General features: G+C 37.7%; 1 protein-coding gene across 1 annotated transcript in view; it reads left to right on the top strand.

Moving 5' to 3' along the window:
* The window catches only part of BOD1L1 (biorientation of chromosomes in cell division 1 like 1), a 36,318-nt gene extending 21,112 nt beyond the window's left edge, over nt 1-15,206 (top strand). Inside the window, 13 exon segments of the mRNA XM_042811878.1 lie at nt 1,337-1,380; nt 2,374-2,461; nt 3,433-3,512; nt 4,138-4,222; nt 5,133-5,206; nt 6,527-6,608; nt 6,689-6,723; nt 8,411-8,456; nt 10,590-10,624; nt 10,732-10,816; nt 11,265-11,406; nt 12,747-12,890; nt 14,079-15,206. Of these exon segments, the coding sequence (XP_042667812.1) occupies nt 1,337-1,380; nt 2,374-2,461; nt 3,433-3,512; nt 4,138-4,222; nt 5,133-5,206; nt 6,527-6,608; nt 6,689-6,723; nt 8,411-8,456; nt 10,590-10,624; nt 10,732-10,816; nt 11,265-11,406; nt 12,747-12,890; nt 14,079-14,187 (1,049 nt within the window). The 3' untranslated portion in view covers nt 14,188-15,206.
* Nucleotides 15,207-22,211: the final 7,005 nt, after the last annotated feature.

Here is a 22,211-nt window from a genome sequence, read left to right as displayed (position 1 = left end):
TTGTTCCAAGGGCCTGAAAAACTGCCGCTTTATATCATGCAGTCATGCAGCAGACAATACTTACATTTTAAAATGTGCAGATTGAACTGGCTGTGATAATCTTGTTCCATGTAAAATGTTTAACAAAAATCCATTTGTTGTGTAAATCATCTTGGTTATGACACACACAGAAGAATAATGCTTCGTAGCTCTTCATGGAGTTTTTTCTTTCTCTTCCACCATACAATAATCTTTTATTTTTATATATATACGTATATGTATATATACATATGGCCCAACGTACGTAAAAGGAAGTTGTTTAAAAGACAAATGTGTGTCCTGTCATGAGTATGAACAGCAGACACAGTAGTTTAGTAGTCCAAGATTCCTTGGAATGTAAACAAATCATTGCTGTTTGAGTGGGTAGGATCTAGCTCTTCATTTGATGCTGCTTTAAAAATTGAAAAGATATTGTGCAACTATGCTCTATAGCTGTGCATAAATTGTTTCTAAAATATGAAGATGTAAGAAATGAGTACATGTTATATAAAGTTGTACATAAATGTTTCCATTGTATTGTAAGTTTGTGTTCTTACTCAACTGAAAGAAAAAATGTTTGGACTGTTTCAGCAGCTTTTTAAAGTAAAAATATTAATTCAGTTTCCTATGTGAATCAGATCTAAAGGATTTGTAGAGTCGTCTTGTAGAACAACCTTCTTATGATTATTTTCTTTTGTACTTACATGAAATAGCTTTAAAAGATGCAAAGGGCTCATTAGTTACTTCTAATTATTTTCCAGATTCATGTGGTATGTAAGGGTACGGCTTTGTTTTATTAGATCCAATTATAGGACAATAGAGCTTAGCAATCTAGCAACTTCTGTGTGCACTGTATCACTGGAGTCACTGCTACAGTTATGCAAGCATCAGTTCTCTGCCAAGCCCATTGTTACAGCTTAGTTTTCAGTGTATTTTACTTTATCGTATGATGTAGCATCTAGATTTGTGATGGACAAAACTATGACTTACACAAATGCTAAACTAAATCTGAACTAAATCTGAGATTTTGAAGTTGCAAGGTATTTCAAAGGTCCCAGTGTCTCGACTGATTTGTTTTAGCCTTAACGTGATTCTCAGCCATCCTATGCATTGGAAAATCGTATTCTTTGTTTTTTGTCAAGTATGGTTAAAGAGGTGATTAATGTGCTTGGATGAATCATTTCCAGTAGTGAAAATAAGTTGCGTAGTTAGTACTTTAGGGCCCTTCTAGGGAGGCGAAGTAGAAAATACTATCATACTTTGCTATTGCTGAACATTTCTGATTTTTTTTTTTTTTTTTTTCCCCTATTTTTAATAGATTCACTGCGGAAGAATAGTGCTGTGGAAAGAGAAGCTATTCACGTAAGATTTATTTAATTTACTCTGTTTATGCTGCTTTCTTCTTGCTTGCATTTACTTCTATTTACATTAAATATTCTTTAAAAGAAAATACTGTTTCTTATATAAGCAGACCCTATGTATATTGAGACTGTGCAGCTGTGTACGTTGATGCCCAATTACTCTTTTGAATTTAGTAAATAAATCTTGTCTTATTTAACAGTCTATGACTATTCCACAATTGTTAGCTGATAGAAAAGCTTAATTGTCCTCCTTGAGAACAGAGAACAAAAAATAGGGATTATACTGGAGACTTGAGTCAGAACTAGAAAGCTGTTGTTTTGATGCAGTCCACTGCAGTCTTAAAAGAACACAGAGCCTGTAATTATAATGAGGATAATTAGGAAAGTTCCAATACCAAGTTTTTCTTAGGGAGCAGAAACAAGATATTGAATACAGATGACAAGTAAAAAAAAAAAAAAATAAAATAAAAAAAAAAAAAATAAAAAAAAAAAAACCACCTCTGATTTCTTTAACTTGAATTTTAATTTATTAATTTAATGTGCTAATTATATATATATTAATTTTGCCAATTAATATGCCTGTGCTGGTTGGTTCTGTGTTGGTTTTAGCAAGATATCAGTTTTGATCCTGCATGTAGGACAGTGTCGTTACTTTAAATCTGAAAATATTTAGTGTAAGTTGCTATGATGAATTGCTTTTACAGCACACGGTTGGATGCCTAATTAAAATTAAGCCTCTTTTCATTAAAAGGATCAATCAAAAAGATCTGAAAATGCAACAAGTCAGAAGTTCTTTCATGCTAATGGTAACACTGTTTGAGTTCTGTGAACAAACTGCTTTTAGAATATCACTGCCTTCCATTTTGGTACTTGTTTTATTTAGAAGTAGCTAGTAGCAATAACTTTTTTTCCCTTCTGTGTTTACAAACTTAATTGTGGAGGGGGGTGGAAGAGGAAAGGTGAGGAGTTATATTTCTTTGTATTTTATTCATAGGTGGAAAACCTGGACACCCAGATAACTGAAGAGCATCAACCTCGGGTAATAGAATGTAAAACTTCAGGAATAATGGATAAAGAAAAATGTAAGTGATCCAGATCTACACAAATATGTATAAAGCCTTGCTGCTGCAAAAGAAAGTCCTGCTGTGAGCAGTCCGTACAGTTCTCTTTTGGAGGACAGAGGGCACTGGGGAACTCCAAAATCCATAGCAATTCTTTTTTTTTTTTTTTTTTTTTTTTTTTTTTTTTTTGAAAACAGCTCAATATATTTGATGCAACTTAATGTTTCTATCAATGTATGGTGATAAATTCAGTAGTACACAGAGGAGTTTTATAGTAGCTTTTTTAATCATAGAGGGAACAATTTACTTTTAGTCTATAAAATATTTACTAATTTTATCATTAAACAAAAAAAAAAACAGAGGTGGAGTATAAAGCTGAAGAAAGCTGATCATCAGGGAAATATCTAGCCATTCACTGAACTTTGTGAGGCTGGTTTTTCCTACTGTTAGACTGGGAGGACTGACATCTTTGTCTAGAATCAGGTGAAAAGGAAGGTAGTCCATTAAATAGCCTAAATATTTCAGTTAATCTATTCATTTAGACTTTCTGTTAAGATAATTGTTACGGGTCTATGTAATATCTATTCAACCTCTGCTCTTAACTGCAGGAAAGACTTACTGCAAAAAACCTTACTATAAGTTTTTGTGCTTTTTTTGTGCTTTTTTTTTTTCTGCATCAGAGCAACAACAAAAAAAAAAGCATGAGGCTAATTGATATTGTAATTTCCGTGATAACTCTTTTTGTTCTGCTCCTAAGAATATTGATTTCTTAAAGTGTGTGATTGGAAACCATGTGGTATTCATTATAGTGTACCTCATAGCACTACCTGCTTTTTTTGGTTGGTTTGAAGATAGGATTCATGTTTGAATTTGACAGATACCATATCAAGAAATTAAAAAAAAAAAAAAAAAAAAATCTTTGCAATAGTGTGCTGGTATAAAAGCCATATAAAATCTGACAGGTGAACTGTTTGAATTGTTTGTTTTTACAGCCAGCCAGCTGATTGCTCAGGATGTAGGAACAGATGATGATCCAAGTCCATGTTCCAGAACAAAACCTAGTAATATGAAGGTATTTTTCGAGAATGTTTTTCTTTTTTAATTTTGTGTAATTTTAACGTGGATAAGACTTCAGTGTTTATTTCTATAGCAGTTTATTTTAGGAGGTGTTTTCATTTTTAACTGTTAATTACTCTTACATCGTGTTGAATAGAAAATGACTGTGGAATAACTCAGTTTTCAGGAAGTACTCAGGAAAAAAAAAAGGTAGATTTGGTGTTCTATGAGATGTCTATATAATACATCTTTGATGCATTGTGGGCCAGTTTGCACTGTAGTTAAGAGCTTGGAATCATGTGAAGTACCACAGGGTTCCAACTGCCCAGTAAGTTCACCATCTTGATGGTTGTACTGATTTAAAATCTGCAAAATGTTATCAGACTTGACCTGAATTCTGTATTTGCACTTCCCCTTTGAGTCAGAATAGGTACTTAATGAAAAATATCTCCCTTTTAAGAGAAAGTGCTGAATGTTTTGCTTTATCTCACCTATTGATTTTGATTAAGGATCTCAGCATCCAAGTTTTCAAGAGACACTATAAAATCTTGATGAATAAAATAACTGCTCTTTTTCTGAATGCAAGTAACTCACTGTAATCTTTAATTTGTAGTAAGATGCTCTGTTTCAAAATAATGCAGGAAATTACTTCATGTGATGCAGCTGAAGTCTCCGAAGAAGTTGTTGTAACACATACACCTCCTGCAAATGCTGTGGAAGAAAAAGGTAATGAAAGTGAAGAATCTGCAATGTACTGACCCTGTACTTGAATGCTAGTATTATTTGGATGTTTCTGAGAGCAATGAGAAATCCAATCCCAGCCAAATAGTTGCATAAGTTCTGTAGTTGCGTTCTGTTCTTGCTATCAAATAATGCATTGTTCTTAATTCCTTTAATAGTGAGAGCAAATGTGATGTTCCTGCTGTGGAGGTAGCTTGACACAGATAAAGAGTTATGGGGGATATCATGCATCTGCTGCATTGTGCAGTCTGGGAAGCCACTTGCAAGTAGACAATTGGAAAAGGATACAGCAAGTTCAGGACGTGGGCAAGAACTTCTAACTCAAACCAATAATAAGAGGAGAGTTGTTCTAAGAAAAAATCATGACAAATGCACCATCAAAAACAGTTATGTTTGTTTATGTAGAAAACCAACCAGGAAGGAGTGGACGAGTTAAGCTGTTGTAGTTTACTTTGTGAAAACACTTTAAAAAAAAAAAAAAAAAAAAAAAAGTGTTGTGGCCGCAGTGCTAATATTGACTTGGATGTAACTTCATTCTGTCTTTCTGTTTTGTATTAACAGTTGTGTGCTCTCTGTTGAAAAATCTTTAACTGTTTAGCAGTGAGCTTGTATCCTCAGGTTACTGTTTCAGAGAATGTGTGAGGAAATTACATAGTTGTTTGTTGAACTTTGTTTTAACTTAAATTAAAAATCACTTCTGAATCATCTAGTGTTAAGGAGGCATTCTGGCAGTCCAACATACTGTTGCTATGAGATGGATGTTTATAGGGAAGTTGAATTTGAGGCCGTAATGTGATACAGTACTTTTAGTGCAGGATTGTGGCCTGTACCTTTTAATCTGTCTAATAAAATAAAGATGCACAGTTTTTTTTTTTTTTTCTATGTGCACGTGAAGATGAACTTACCACTGAGCAAGAAATATTTGAAAAGACGAAGCAGAGTCTAGAATCAAATGAAAATTCTGTAGAGGTGAGTGGTCTTATTCATGTTAACTAATTGAGATAATGTTGGTTTAGACAGAAAACAAGTACTTTGTATTTTGCTGACAGCAATACTACAATTTTGATTCAACCAGTGTATAAATAGCTGTACAAATTTTGGTGAGTTTTTTTTGCTACTCTAAAGTGCCAAAGGCTCTTGTAATTATCTGTCACAAAGCATAAACATGCACCGTAAGGCATCAGTGGTTGTTATTAATGTAGCAGTAACTTCCTTCCTGCATTTAATGGTGCTTACAAATTGTATATAAAATAACTGTATACAATTCTATACAAATCATGTTTCCTGGAAGCTTCATAATTGACGTGTGGACAGTTGTATCACTTCATCAAATCCAAGCTGGCTCTACAAAAATATTACCATTCAAAAACTTTTAAGCTCTTTTTTATTATCTTTTAACCGTATACTTGTGATATTCTGCAGTGGTTGTTGTAAACGTCTGTCTGAACATACTTTGAGAATAAAATTGTTATCTGAGTCTAGAAGTGGACACAGTTATAGAAACTTGTGTTCTGTGGTTTGCTTTTTTTTTTTTTTTTTTTTTGGCCTCTGCATTGAAAATGGAAAAGCTTTTAGAAGTTTAAGTTGCCACCTATGTAGGCTCAATGTTTGAGTCACCAGTAGGGGGATCAGGACACCTCTAAATTTCTGTAAATGCTGAATGAAGCACTTAATTCTCTTTCATGTAAAGGGGAGCAATGGTTTTGTTATTGGAAACAGTCAGACCATCTTCATTACTCGTAGGTATCCTTAATATCTTAAGCTTCAGCAGCTTCAAAGTAGGGAGCTTTTGGTTTTTTTTCTGCTCCTTCAAACTAAAGGCCTGATGTTTGTAGCAAGCTTCACAAATCTGTGCATTGAGATAATTAGGATACTGACTTTTAAATAGCACTACCTTAGTTGTTACAAGATGTAGCCTATACTATCTAGAAGAAGAAATCAGATTGGGAGTTCTCTTAAGACTGAAAAAACACGGTGAGATGTACAGGAGAAGGTTAGAAGCATTTGTTAAATGAGGTGATACAGTTGATAGGGATGTAAAAGGCATGTTTGAGGACAGCCACTGAGAATTTTGCTTAATCAGAAGTTGACTTGTTTCTTTTTAGCTTTGTCAATGAATTTTATGAAAAGCAATGTCTATTTGTACAAAACCTCTTTCACCTATGTTATGTCTCTAAACAGACAAGCACTATTTCTGCTCACATTATGTTGACAACAGTCTATACTATATTGCCCCAATACTGGACATTAGTTGTAGTAACTGAAATACTTTACTTTTACTTTTTATAGGATAATCAACCCGTGATAGTAAAACGGAAGAGAGGAAGGCCTCGTAAACATCCTGTTGAAGATGTACAGCCTGGTGATGGTGGTAAGTAATTCATAACACTTGTGTGGAGAAAGAGTAAAAATAGTAACATTCAAGTTCTGAATTCATATTTCTTCCCTCAGGTGGGGAGTCAAAAGCTGATATGAGCACTGGCAATGTAAGTGCCTTTATTTTGTTTGAGTGCATTTAAGCATGAGATCCGTTATTCTGTTTTAACAGGTAACAATGTTTCAGAAACATTCTGTAGCAAGCTTGATAACTGAATTCACACAATAATAAAACTATAAAAACTAAATCCTGTTCTAATAGAGTTTACAAGCAAAATATGCTATTAAGTCTGAACATGGCAAATAACAGGATTAGTCTTAGTACAGCATAGTTACACTGTCTAGCAGTATACTTGCAAGCAGGATGAAATTCTGATCACATGCACATGTCTTTTAGTTTGTGCTGTGAATAAATTTGAACTAACGATCAAGGATGACTTAATGTAGAAAATTTAAGGCTCTTGTCTTTACTGAGCCTATTGTTGTAACAGCATATAGTAGCTCTTAACATCTTTAAAATAAACTTGTGCAATCTCCTTTACACTGTGTATGGTTAACTCATAAGACAAAGATATGCTGGTAGTAAGTTAAGCACTCCTGAAACAACTCAGTCCTCTAAAGCTCAGCAGTATCTTGATTTCTTAAGCTATGAGCCATACATAAGTCACTACTAAATAAGTAAGTATTCTGTTGAAAGTGCTTCTGTAGTCCAGTTGGGTTACAGCACTGTGATCAAGTGTGGATTAAGCAAAAAATTCTTGCATAAAAAGAGGTAATGATTAAAAAATAAAAAAAGTTATATAGAAACTTGTGTGTTCTGCATGCTTGCCTGGTAAAGCACCTGCTGGTTGTCAAAAGTCTTGGGAATTTACCTAGTCTATAAATAGCAGGTATTCTTCTGCCCATGTTTATTCTGTCCATGCAGTATTTCAGGCAGCCTGTTCAGGGTCCTGTCCCTTTTGCAGGTCTGGTACAGTTTTGTGTCTGAATCAAGTTTCCTAATCAGTATCTTTCAGTATTTCTTCAGTGAAATGTGTTTCAGTCTTGTTTGTTTAGTTGTCCCAAATAAAAATTGGAGTTAACTTAAAATCCCCTCTAGAATACATATGCCTTTACACAGTGCTGAAACTGAGTTGTCTTGTTCTAGTTAGCCATTTTAAAGGTCTTATACTTCCCACTGATGATGGGTATTTGTACCAGTCAGCTACAGGCTGGCTTCAGGAGGAACAGTATTTACCCTTCATCTGAGAAAATGGTTCTGCAAGGCTACGTGCTGTCTTTGCAAGACAGTCTTCTCAGGCTGCTTTGAGAATTGTTACTACTTCAGAGATGGCATAGACATCTTGGTGTAGTCATTCAGTGATTAAAGCAATTGGATTTTATAACAGTCATCATAGGAGATCATGTAGTTGTAACTGACTTTTTCTGTGTTCTGAATAAATACAAAACTCTCATGGCTGTAATTTGTAAATCTGTGCTTACATAAAATGACTGCACTAAGCTTTTTGTATCACCGAGAGTTAAGTTTTCAGAAATGTATTTAACTGAAACTACTTTTAAGTTAGTGTCTATTATTGTAATGACTTCCTTTGTCAATTACTCTGTCAGGTTATTGAAACTACTGTCATTTCATTTGTTTGGAGGGTAACTAGGTGCAAACTTTCTGCCTGTTGATTAGAATGTTCATTTTTTTTCTGAGACTGCAGATATATGCACATATATATGAATGGAGTTTCCGTGTTTATGTAATACAAATCTGGGCTTTTCTGATTTGTCGTCTTTCTTTTTTGTTTCTAGCTGCAATTTCCTACCTCTGCAAGTAGAGGGAAAAGTCCTCAAAAAGGTAAGCAAACCATGAGAGAAATCCAAGGGGGTGATCTAGAATATCAGATGAGTCCTTCTTAAATATTGTGTTTTAAAATGCATATCAGAAAGAAATCTAATTATGTTCAGTTAATTACATTATCTGTGGATATGAATTCGAAGAGGTAAGTAGTAGCTTGAGGGGATATCTCTTTCTCCTATTGTAACTACTATAAAATCATTAATAAGGTGATTGCTTAGCTTCCATTAGAAATGCTTTTATTGTTATAAACTGAAGTCAAATCAAAAGAGACTTTGCAATTTCTTTTTCATTCAGACGCCTGTCATTTGTAAGAGGTAAAACTGTGATGAATTTTAAGCAGTGTAGTTAATTACGATAAGTGATCTGTACTGCGCTGGTTGCTTACGTTCTTTTTAGTAAAAGCCATTCATAAATATATTTTAAAATTCACTCAGGAAGCTGAAAGGAAGTTGAAAAACGGCTTACAAACAAATACAAACACTCATGTCCTTTTAACTGGAAGTTGTTCTGCACATGGCTGTACAGTAGTTGCATTCACATACATAATGGGGAGTGAAGTTTTCAGTCAGTGGAACTCATACAGTTGGAAACAACTGATTTCTAGAGGCAACATCCTAGCTTAACAGTTCTCTTATGTAATTAGTAGTGGAAAAGGACTTCTGTGGAGAACTCTTCCTGTGTAAGTAGAAACAACTGACAGTAGGCTTGAAACCAAAATTATTCTTGCACTAATTGCTGCTGGAAAGTTGATATGGCTTTTGTTATTATTATTGCTAATTGTTTTCATGCTCAAGGTAAAAGTACAGCCTTTTCACATACGAGGAGAAGATTGGGTCTGTTAAGAAGGGCGTGACTTGTAGTTAAATTGTCACAGGGTGTTTTGCTAACATTTGCCAGGATTTTAAATACCTGCCTTCAGTACATGAAAGAATTAATAAATCTTTTTAATATGTTAATTAGACTTATTTTGTGTAAAACACTTAATACAGTGTACTGTTCATTTTACTGTGCTTCTTCATCAAATAGTTGCATGCTTGTACTTTATTTCATTTGTTCCTGTGTAAAAGATTTTCCCTGTAATTTGGACAACCTAACTTCAGAGGACCTGTGTGTGGGTTAAGAATATGTCTCTGCTTTGAGACCTCTGTTTTGATGCACCAAATTGACATTCTTCTGTATTTGCTCTGTTGGTCTAAGCAGAAATGAATTTAGAGTTTTTGGCCTTATTTTCAGCTTTCAGAAACAAAAAGAGGCAGCAATTTTGTGGCATAAAAAAGTGTTTAAAAAGATGGTGTAAAAACCTCCATGTTATTTAGGATGCTTCTCTCCTTCAGTGACTGGGAATTTTTATCACTGCGGTATTGCAGGTAACTCTATCTGATGAACTTCAAACTTTATAAAATCATCTTTCTTACCAGAGGCCAGCTTGGGACATCATGCTTCATAGAGTTCATAAAATTATTTCAGTGTGCACAAGCCATTCTGTAAGAAACACTGGATTGAAAAACCAGGCTTCTTCAACAGAGAAAGTTCACTAATTTGTATGCCAGGTATTAGTGAGGATTTAAATGCTCCCTTGTTGAGCTACAGCCATCTTGGTGCTTCATGGCAGACACAGTAAAGAATTAGCCCAGAGGAGCTTTATAATTTCTGGTTTTAGAGACTTTTCAGAACTGCACTGATCTTGAGCAGTAGGATCACATTTTGAGTTTAGCTGTACATTGAGCAAGGACTGGTCTAGATGATCTCCAGAGACGCCTTCCAAGCTAAATCCTTCTTGATTCTGCTGTTGGTTGACAGTAAATAAGATAGATATCTAACTTCTGCTTTTCCACTTAAAAAAAAAAAAAAAAAAAAATAAAATTTTAAAAAAAAAGTATGTGCAACAAAGCAGTAAATATTGCATCAAGCATATAAAGGCTTCACTGCTTTAAAAAAAAAAAAAAAAAATCATTGTTGTCGGTCTGAGTATAACAAAATGCAAGAAAGGCAAGTTCTAGTTTAGGAACCATAGATGTTTTCTGACTTTCTGTGATGCTTGTGCAAACTTCACAACGTTTGAAAGAATTCCTTTTAAAACTGCTTAAAAGATTTGAAGTTCAGGATTCAGTTTTGTTCTTTCTTTTCTAGGTACAGACATATCTAATAAGAAAGAAACAGCTAATGTAAGTGCAAGAGATTTTATTTGTAAGTCTGTACGCAGTATGTAATGAAAAATGTCTGTCTTATTAAAACTGTTCTTGTCTTGCTTGCTTCCATTTTATTTCTTCAGGAAGATGAAGCTGGGAAAGCAGAGACGACTGTGCGTAAAAGGGGAAGAAAACCCAGGCGTTCTCTGGTTCAGGCAGAGGAAACTGGTAAAAAGAAGAAACTCTGCTATTCCTAACAGAATGAAAAGATATTACTGTGCCTTTCTGTATACTGATAGCAATAAGATAAGCTTTATTCAATTTTTCCTTTCTTGAGGAAAAATCATTGAGTTACAGCTAGTGTAAATATTATGTAAATATGTGTAAATTGCTGTAATCTCATGTCAAAATTGCTACATCCCAGATGCTTCCATAAAGCCTCATGAATTTTCTATGAATTCTGGCTATGAGCTGCATAAGTAAACTGTTGCAAATGTGTTAACAAGATTAAGTCAAACAAGTGTGAATTAAAAACACTGAAAGCATAAAGGAAATGGAAAATTACTTGCTTAAAATGGGATTTGTGAATAGAATACCTTTTCTAAACTAAGTGTCCATATCCTTTTGGAGGGCTTTTGGAAAATTATAGCACATGTGTAAAATTTTACATGGACAGAAATGCTGGAGCCAGAAAGAAAACGTCGGAAATTAACATCTTCTGAAGAGGAGATAAGAGAGCAGGAGGAAGGTGAGGAAGAAGACAATGAGGAAGAAGATGAGTCCACAGCTAGACCAGCCACAAGACTAGAGGCTCAAAGGTAACTCATTGTAGAGGCACAGATATTTTTTTGCTACGTTATTTTCAGTTGTGGATTGAGCTTTTCTTTGCAATTTGTTTTGATTGAAACTTCCCATATAAGGTTGGATCTAATTCTAGCATTGGGAGATTTTCTTTTTCCTTTCAGTAACGAGGAATGGAAAGTCTTGTTAGAACTGGAGTTTTAGTCTTTGTATGACAGAGGATAGCTGTTATTCTAATTACGAATAACAAGGCAGAAGAGGCAGTGTTTTGCCTCAATTCAGCATTGCTAGGAGATGAGAAACTGTTAGGGTAACAAAAGACAAGCTTAAGATGTCAGAAGAACTGATCCTGTTAGCAATCTTGCATCTCGGTGATGTCTCAGAAAATGGGTCTGAGCACACTTAACTAACGGGTTAAAAGGGGCTTGACTGCAATTCACCATTTGGCATTTGGAGTTGGAGCAAGGCAAAAATATAATTTTTAATGTCAGATTCTTTTTCCAAATATTAGCCCAATACAAATGAATATGCAGTACTCTAGGATTTCATTTATATTTTAGTGAACTGCAGGCTCAGGAAAAAAAAAAATCAAGCTGTGAAAGATTAGTGTGATACCAAGAAGCCAAATCTGTAGTTTGTGTGCAAAAAGGCAGGCTAAAGAAGTGTAGCAGAGGTCATCCTCTTGACTAAAACTATGGAAGTTTACCACTTTGTGAACAGCAGTTCTGTTGCGGTCTAACCGTTAACTCTAAAAAGGTAAGACATTAGTATTTTCATTCCTATTGCTTGTGAAAACATCTACTTTGTATTTACAGATGTTCTTGTTGCTCTTGTTTCTCAGATTTCCAGTGCTAACTTTCTGGCTGCAACAGAACAAAGCATCTCTATCTGAAAGTGCCACAAATATTCTGTATTTTATAAGTAGCATTTGGGAATAGTTTAATGGAAGGAGATGTCTCTTTATTTTCAGCTTTACTTAGGTCAGAAAACCTGATAATTCAACAGTCTGGCTTGTGAACTATGAAGTTGATTGCCAATAATCACTTTTTCATGTTTTTGAACTGATGAATGCTGAAGCCATGGGTGTTTACATAGCAGAATTGTTGCAGATTTTGAACTCATTTTTTTGTTGTTCCATAAATACTATCAATAACATGGCCAGTTTTGAATTTACATTTGCTATGGAGGCACACAGCTCTGCTTGTCCTTTTGTGTCTAAAAGCATGCAAGTGGTATTTTTCCACCATTTCTTTTGGCAACTTTGATTTATATGTTGCAAATACTGTTCAGTCTTAGTTTTCTGCACTTGGAAAAGTTTTTTGTTATATACACATTCATCATTCTTTTTTTATTACAGAATGCAGTCCAGTAAGCCAACTACTCGTGCGACTTCTAAAGGCAACAGTCCGAGTTCAGTTTCTCCCAGAAAACAACAGAAATTATCAGCAAAAAAGAGATCTCCAAGTGATACAAAAATTAACAAATCTCCTCCATCAACACAGTAAGTATGAAAGCTAAAACCACTTTTATTATTTGTTTTGGAAGCAACTACATTTAGATGTAAAATGCTAGTTCAAAATCTGAACATCAGTCATGCTTTGTTCTGTTCTTTTGTATTATATAAAAGCTTTCAAAGGATTTTCTTCTGTTTACTTTTTTTCTTCCTTTCTTTAACATTTGCAAGACTAGACTGTGTGGGTTTGTGTCCTTGGAAAGTTCTTAGTTTCTTTTCTGAAAATGCTGTTAAGCAGTATTTTAAATGAAGCTGTGGTTCTTCCCTGAAAGTAGGAGGTGGGAAGAGCATCAAGTTAGTTCAAGTTAAAGCAACATATGTCATTATTCTAATGCTTGAAGATATTTCTAGGATCAGGTGATAAGAAAGGAGGAACTTCTGAATCCTTACAGCAGTGTACTTCCATTTTCCTCCTTCCTTGGTACACTTACTAATTTTTGAAGTTGAGATCACTATTAAAATCCCAAGGGATCAACAAATGCAATACTCAGTTGCTGTTTGTCTTGTAGTTTGTAGTCAATCAAACACATTGTTGTGATCCATAGTGGAGACAACAGTGTTTTCAAACAATGTCTGGAACTGTGGCAGATGTGCATCATGCATTGATCAGCTGCCACAGTTCACCTGACATTAATTATTTAGCATTACTATGAATGGGCAAGAGTTTAAGCTGTGCGCCTGAAAGAGAGTGGGCTTGTATAGATGCTTAATTGGAAGTAAGGGCACATGACTTCTGCCCTTTATTCCCTTTATTCCCTCTTGTGCATGCAAGTCTTAAGCTGCTTTTGCTCTTTTTTTGTCTTTGTGTGAGGGAGTAGCAGGTGGAATATAGTTAACTACCCTGTTCTGATTCACAAATCATTCCAGAAGAGAGGAGGTAGGAGTGCTCTGGCCCCACATTCTACATTTGAAGCACTCTCCAACATGCAGAGGTAGTATGCAGTACCCTGCTAAGACATGATGGGAGTGTGCAAGGTCTCCGTAGGGTCTGTGCAGCTCTATGAAGATGTAACAGCAAGCTTTCAAATAACACATCCTCATAGTTCATCAGACATGAGCATTTAAGTCCATCATCAAAACAGGATTGTGCCTGACCACCCTTCTTGTTTTCCAGCTGTACCATTGTTAAAATAATTTCTGACTGTATGTGTGTATGTATGTGTGTATTTATTTTAGGCAAAAGGTGCAGTCTACAAAGCGTAAAAGAGAAGGCAGCCCAACAGCAGTGCGAAGAAAAGGCCAGCAAAAAACAGAAGAGACACCAGTGAAGAAAGCAAAGCGATAATCTCTACCAGCTGGTACTGTTTGTGGAGGAGTCAAAAGGAGGAAAAAAATATCTGTGCTTCTATTTTTTTTTTTAAAGCAAAGGGATTTGCACGTGCTTCTTTCAGAGCTCTAAGTTAATCGACGCAGTACTTTTAAGTTACATTTTAAACAGCTTTATAAACTATTGTTTATACAGAATATTATGTACATTTATTTCAGATGGAAAAATAAGTTTACTTTGTATCTGAATGAAAAACAAAGCAGTTATATATTTTATCACTGACTTGGAAAGTTGGGGATACCCAATGTGACATGCTAATGCAGATGCTTCCAACTCCTGAGACACCCCTGGCCTACTAATACACTTTGTACATAAACTTGTAAAAATAGGTTGTATTTTACTCTGTGTATGAATCTAATCAACAACGGACATCTTATTTATTATATGGAAAGCATTGGTCTGTAAACTTTAGTATATACTGTAGGCTTTTTTAATTATATATTTTACATTCTATGCAGATGTCAGTAGGAAACTTCACTCCCCCAGAGCTGTCTAAAATCTGAAGTTCTCTAAAATAAACTCAGACAGTTGGTAAAACACTTTTTTCGCATGCATCGCAGTAGGTTAGCGTAGTGAAAGCAACTGGGCTCCTTTCTCTTCATGCGTGAGAAACAAGAAATTTAAAGTATGATCTTAATAGATTATATTTTTCATTTGTGATTTTACTACCAACCTGTAGCATTAGGTGAGGTTTATTTGAGTCAGCCAACTCTAGCCTGAAATGGAGCAATTTTATTTTGCAACTAAACACCCGTTCTTTCAGAATTTGTCTTTCTCAACAAAGAGGGACCCACTGAAATGAAACATCACTTCTCCTAACTATAGAGCTTCAGCATTTTATGTTACGTTTTATACACAGGTATTAAAAATTGAACCTGGTATTATTGCCAGAATCTTTTTTTAATGTATATTTACTCTGGTAAGAGCAAATGTTCTAGTAAAATTGTATATAAAGTTCAACTTTTCTTATGATCAAATGTGTCTCTTGTAATGATGTGATGAGTTGCCAAACAATCTGAGATTATTTTAAGTGTTCTGTTCATATTCTGGTTTATAATTACAAAGGGTTTGGGAGGGTTGGAATTCTCCTTTTTTTTTGTGGTTGTTTTCCCCTCTCTTTTGTGGGATGGTTTAGGTTTTTTTTTTTGTTTGGTTTTGAACTTGTTGTAAGGCAGATGTTTCCATCAGATATTCTGCTTGGTTTCTTACTGAAATTTTTATATAAAAATTATAAAATGTTTGCCAAAAATCTGAGTTGCCATATTTTATTACTCTTTAACCATATTGCTGTGAAACTTGTTTTTACAGATATTCTTGGTTGGAGCCATTTCTGTAATGAATGCTGATTCTGATTAGTGTCTTTAATTATTCTACATATGTTTATATGTCAGGTCTATTAACAGCAGGGAAAACACCTAACAGTCCACCAAGCCTAGTGTGCTATGGAAGCACATGAACACAGAATTGCAAGCTGAGCTTTTTGTGGTATTTGTCTCTTCTGTCCTCCCCTACTGGAGCTTTCCCAGCTTTTATTTGGAGTCCTCTACATCTCTCCCAGTTTCCTTACGTCTGGATTCAGTAGTGAGATTGCTCTGGCAATTCCTAACAAACTGCCCACCGCACTGTATGTGACAGTCATTTCTGCTTCTCTCTTCCTGCTGGTAATGCTTCTCCTGCCACAGTGCAGACTGTATGTGCTTTTTTCACAGGCAGATCTTTTCTCATTGTTTTTGGTGATCAGTTAAGCCCCTGCTTAAGTGTCAGAACCTCCTGACTGTCTTTTGCCTAATGAGTAGAGAAACGCAACCTTGAAGATCAGTGACATCTGTGTGGTTCAGAAGTTGGGCTTGTAGTCTGATGTGAGCCTTGGTGTACGTAAAAAAGCAACTTTTACAGCACAGGTTTGTAAAATCACTGTAAAATCGCAGCAGTTCCAATGGAGAATTTTTCTTTTTTTGTTACTTGGACATGGAGAAGGTAATATCCACTGTGCTGAAGAGCTGAGCTGCATTTGGAAAGAAGCATGGCTAAGGTGTTAGCTGCTAATAATGTGATTGTATTCAGTTGTGGGAGACCAATCAGGTGCTGAGTGGAAAGTAGAGATGGCAAATGCATTCTTACCCTGTGTTACTTCTTGAGAATTTGAGAGTAGAGGGAGAAACTGCTTTGTGCTGTGAGAGAGCAGTGGCCTTAAAGCGCTTCACAGTGCGGCTCCAACCTCTTTTGCCTACGTTGGTGTGAGAACACAGCTGCCCTGAGACCCCAATAAATTTATACAGTGCTTGGTTTCTTGCAGTGTTATAGGGCCTGTTTTTTCTTCAGCTCATTCTCCTGAAACTCTTTCATTTTGCTGGATGCTGTAACACCGGATGAACCAGAGAGATCTTGGTGGAAGATGGAGTTCAGCCTCCTGCTGAGTTTTACGGAAGGAGATCTTGTGTCCTGCTCACCAGCTCTCGGCTGTCTGTTAGCCAGAGGACTTGGCAAGCTGTCAGGATCTCTTCATATTTTCTGGCATGTGCTTCACTGTCTTCAACCTAAAGCTCTATGGGTTTACCCACTGTATAGGTTTTAAATCACCTAAGTGGGTTGGGGGGGAATTGTTTTTTTAACTAACTGAAGGATCATCAGTAAAATTTTGTTTGCAGTTGTCACTTTTTGATGAGGTCTGGCAGGCTTGTGGCTCTTGCAATTGATGAAATTTCCATCTAGAACCTGATCCAAAGTCAGTAGGTGCACTCAGCAGCTGAGGCAAGGCTTTTGCTGATGCTGGCAGCTCTATGAATGCCTCAGTTTTCTATTCCAACAGTGTCTCTAATAGCACATCTCCTTCTTAGGTGTTTTTTAAAGCTGTGACATAGATCCCAAATACACACATCCACTGTTTCTTGCCTAAGTCTGCTTGATGCAAGTCCAATACAGGCTTGAATGACAGTATTAAAAACAGTCAAATTCTGATTCCTCTATCGAGTGCTGTAATGGGAAAAGAATTTTGTATCCCAGATTTCTGCCACTCCTTGCTTTTGGAAGAGGTGGTGGGACCTGTGTGGTTCAGTCACTGCCCCAAAGCTGGGATGTGCTGAGTGACCTCTCTATTTCCTTCCAAAGCAGCGTTTGATTTCCTTGGAGCTGTACCTGTTTATATTGTAAAGAGTAAATTTAGCTGGTCCATTTTAGCTCTCTTCCCATTAAAGCCATTCCATGTGAAATGTTTTTAGTTTTAAGGTGTAATGTAGACATCCTAATGAAGTAAGCTGAGTGCGCATTCCATAGTCTGTATACCTACGCCAAGCTCTTGATCTTGGAGATGCTTGATATTGCATCCATGATTATCAGTGTTAGCACTCCGCCATTTCTCATACTGGTTCAGAAGATCTTCGTGACTTCCACAGCCCTCCTCTTGCCTGCAGCTGCATTTCAGAGGAAACTGTCCATGTCAGCCTTCTGCAAGTTTTGGCAACTTCTTAAAGATGCTGTGCTTGCTTCTTCCAATAGACTCCTTGTCCCAGCTATGGAGGTCACACTCCATTACTTCCATCAGCTTCTCAAAAAAATCCAGGCCTGCCTCAAGCAGGTTGTTTTTCTACTAAAGCATGAAAGTTCAAACACTAAGGAAATTCCATTTGTATTCTAATCTTTATTTCTGGATCCTGATATTTCACCAAATCTCCTCTAAAGGCTGTTTCTGACTTAAACCCTTTCTTCAAATCTCAGTTTTTTAGCTCTTCCACTTCCTGGCTTCATAGAGGAAAAAAAAAAAGTCTCCAAAAGTAAAGCAAAATAAAAGTAAACACAGTTGAGGGAGTTACTAGATAACTTTATTTAAAGCCAGGAACAAAACATTTGCCAAATAACTTGAGAAGAAAAATGTGGTTTGAAATGGTCACAGTGTAGAAGGGCAGGAAAAGGTCTCTGGAACCGAGTATGCAATTAATTAGCTGAGGGTGTGGCTTAATGGTCAGAGCAGCCAGTGCAAGGCACCTTTCTCCTTGTCTTCTGCCCTGTGACCAGTGCCAGTGCTGGGTTGTACGCTCACAGCCTGCTTGGTCGGGAAGCCTGAAAAGTTCTAAAGTTGTCACATCACTACACCAGCTGTTGGCAAGACTGTGTCATATGGCTGAGAAGTAGAAATCAGCCTTCTGTTGCAGCATAGGTTAGGGTACGTTTTGGTTGGTCATCCAGGTGCACCATAGGCTCTCACATGCATAGCTCTGTGTCAAATAACTATAGGTTCAGACAATCACAGAACAGCTTAGGTTGGAGGGAACCTTAAAGATCTCCTAGTTCTAATCCCCCACTGTGAGCTGATTGTCACCCGCCAGCTCAGGATGCCCACAACCTGTCCAACCTGGCCTTGAATATCTCCATGGCTGGGGCATCCACAGCTTCTCTGGGCTTCCTAATCCCATGCTCCACCACACTCTGAGTAAAAAATTCTCCTAATTGGTGTGTAAATGCACAACGAGCTATGTTGTGGGTTGTATCTTTTCCTAGTGATAGTGCATTTGGGCTTCCTGCAAGAAGCACAGATTATCCAACCTAGTTAGGGATCCTTGTTATATACCACGTGTCAGGAAGAAGGCATACGATAGTTGAAAGCTAAAGACAATTTTGGAATGGCTGTAATTTGCTGTGCTGATCTCAGCAATGCAGGTCCTCCAGCAGGAATGACTTGCTGGGAAGAATTCTCCCTTAGTGGAATTCCTTTTCCTCAGATGCAGGAAAAGACTTTTTAGAGCTCTTTAGGAAGTGATGCCCTGTTTCTAGCTGTAGAAGATAGGCTTGTGCTCAAGACTGAAATCAGATCTAGTGTCAAAACATCTGAATTTAAGCCAAATGGTTCCCTAAGTAAGGAATGCAAGCAAAGCATCACAGCTTTCTGTATTAGGAAGCACAGGTGCCACAGGTGCAGTTCCCAGTGTTGAGCAAGCTGTGCTGGAAGCTGCAGCACTGACTTGTAGGAAACGTCTGGGATTAGCTCCTCAGGGACAGGCGTGTAGTGCTGGGAGGTGATCATAGAATCAAAAAATCATTATCATTGAAAATGATCACTCAGATAACGAAGTCCAAACATCAACCCACCACCACCATACCACCACCACCGTACCATGTCCCTCACTGCCACACCTCCATGTTTCTTGACCAGCTCCAGGGATGGGGACTCTAGCACCCAGCACAGCCATGATACTCTACAGCTGCTTTGGTTTCACCAAGGATGGACCTTTGCTGGTCTTTCTTCCATGAATCAAAGTAGGAAAAGTTCTTTTATGCTGCAGTGAGAGTGAGTTATTAAAAATAAATAGGTAGGTAGGTAGGTAGGTAGATAGATTGGTGGATTGATATTCCTTCCTGACCATATTTTATTGTGACGTACACACGATGCAACATTTTCTGTTAACATTTCTTAAGATGGGTGGTTGTAAGGAATACATGACAATATAGAGGAATACAGGAGAAACATGCTCACTGATCCGTGGTATCCCGGCATCAATTCCAGTATATAAACTTAAAGATGTTAAAATCAAATAGTTATTCCTGCTTCAGTGCCCAAAGCAAGCAGAGATCTGGCGTGTGCTTTCCCCTTCAGACACCGATAGCTTCACTCTGCTTTCTGTATAAACAAGGGCTAAGAATTGTGCAGTAATACACTGCTTACTTAACTCCATTCAGCCTAACTCTATTCAGGCTAAGTAAACAGGCAATATGAACTGCTTTAAAATAATAATAATAATAATAAGCTGATGGGAAAGCATCTTTCAACTAATCATGAACTCAATTTGCCACTTGGCCCTTACCTCAGCCTTCCTGCAGGCCTGGGGCTGTTCCCCATTCCCTTCTCCTCAACTGGAGTTGATCAGACTCGCAACATTCCTCCTCATCTGCAATTCGCCCTCATCAAAAGTCATTCTCTGCAGTCAATGTCTCGCGTGACTTCTTGCTGCAGGAAAAAAAAAAAAAAAAAAAAAGAAAAAGAAAAAGAAAAAGAAAAAGAAAAAGGAGAAACAGCAGGAAAGCTCACTTTTAGAAAGAAACATCAAGTTTTATTCTGTTTTGAATGAAACGTAAAAGACAATGCAAGTGTTCTGGATATTGGTGACAGGTGAACGGCTGGATGATCTTGGAGGTCTTTTCCAACCTTTATGATCCTATGATTCTAAGAAAGGAAGAAGGCGGCCGTGCCACATCGCACGGCTGTGCTGTTACCCATCTCCGGCTTTGCTTTTCTCCCACGAAGCGCTGCCCAGAACGCGGCGCGGCACTCGGGAATTTCCGCGCCTCCGGAGCCTCCCGAGCCGCCCCGCACACACCGCCAGGTGGCGCTGCGCTGCGGCGCCGTGCGGAAGCGGGTACCGCTGTCACCGCTGTCACTGCCCGGCGGGCCCCGAGGTGCCAAGGCACGGCGGCAGGCAAAGCTCCCGTGGAGCTGCAGGGATGGCTGTTTTCAACTCGACGTTCATGAACACGCTCCACAGCACCAGGTGTAGGTTCAAATCCTGCCGGTATATGGATGCAATGTCTGCGCAGTAAATTCCCATACCTATAGGTGCATGTACATATATGTGTGTATTCCATGCGTAACACGGCTTTATGTTTACAGACACAATGAACTTTCCGAGCAACAGCACATTCAATGCGTTCACTCCAGCTGATAGGACAAGAGGGAGTGGCTTCAGGGCCACAGAGGGAGGTTCAGGTTGGGTTTTAGGAACAATTCCTTCAGATGGAGTGGTGATGCATTGGCACAGGCTGCCCAGGTAGGTGCAGTCACTGTGCCTGGAGTTGTGGAGATGTGGCACTGAGGGACATGGACAGTGGGCATGGGGGGGATGGGCTGGTGGCTGGACCGGCTGATTTTAGTGGGCTTTTCCAGTCTTCACGATTCTGTGGAGTTGGGTTTGGAGGTGTAACATCAGTAACATCAGCTATCAACTTAAGTCACAGTTTCCTGCCCATATCTTCCCATTTCTCTCATTCTGTTCTCATTGTTCATCTGAGCTCTTCTTCTTTGCTCAGTGTACATCTTTTTTCCATATCCTATTTGTTAGCTAAATCCCAAAATGTACCTGGCTAATAAGCCATATAAGCTGGCTAACTAATAAACCATACAAGCATTACTCCTATGGCAGCAATACCCCCATAATCCACTCGGACTACATTCCCCTCAACACCACAAAAATGCTCAGCAGGAGAAAACGAGTTATCAGGAACCTCTCCACTTAGGTGAAACAGCACTAAGTAGCAAATGCAATGGGGAAATCTGAAAGCAGAGTGCATGTGGCAAGGATGAGGCTGCAGATATCTCTCATTGCCACGTTCAGAGCCTCTGCTTCCACGATGAGCACAGACACTGTGGGCAATGGCTGTGCTGCCCACAGATGGCTCGTTTGCTAGTTTTCCATCAGCCAACTCCATTTGCATGGGAACTGATCACAACGGGGCCACTGATTTAATTGTGAGGTTTGTGAAAGTATTTGTATTGTCACTGGGCAAGCCAAGAGATTCTATGGTTTAATGCAAAAGCTGTGTTTGAATGAAATGTGCAGTCTCTGTGCATACAACATCAGTGCCAGTGGAAACAGCACACACAGCAGAGCTGCTGTCGCTGGGACTGCGTGACCCAGGCACTGCCTCCATGCACTCCATGGTTCAGGATTCTATTGGGCAAAAAGGCTGTGGAACGAGGGAATCCCTGATCTTAAGTTAAAAGGTTTTGAGTGATTGGCATTTTGTAAAAACTTGTAACATTTGAGTCCCAAACACTCAAATCTTAATGCTGGTGGGCGACGTATAACAAAGAGAGAGGAAAAATGAATATGAAATGAGTGCTGGCATCCTGAGCTGGAAGAGACTACCAGGGTTCATCGAGTCCCATCCTTTGCTCCACACAAGTACACCCATGGATTTGCTGCCCATAAAGATGGACAAAGATCTGTAATCACATATAAATATGAGCAGTTCTGCACCATGTGAGTCAAGGGGCT

The sequence above is a fragment of the Centrocercus urophasianus genome, unplaced genomic scaffold (assembly GCF_019232065.1).
Source record: "Centrocercus urophasianus isolate 14NV4802_14NV808 unplaced genomic scaffold, USGS_Curo_1.0 seq_13, whole genome shotgun sequence".
In the NCBI taxonomy this organism is placed as follows: domain Eukaryota; kingdom Metazoa; phylum Chordata; class Aves; order Galliformes; family Phasianidae; genus Centrocercus; species Centrocercus urophasianus.
Note: the sequence above shows the minus strand (reverse complement) of the source record. Positions and strands in the feature narration are given on the sequence as shown.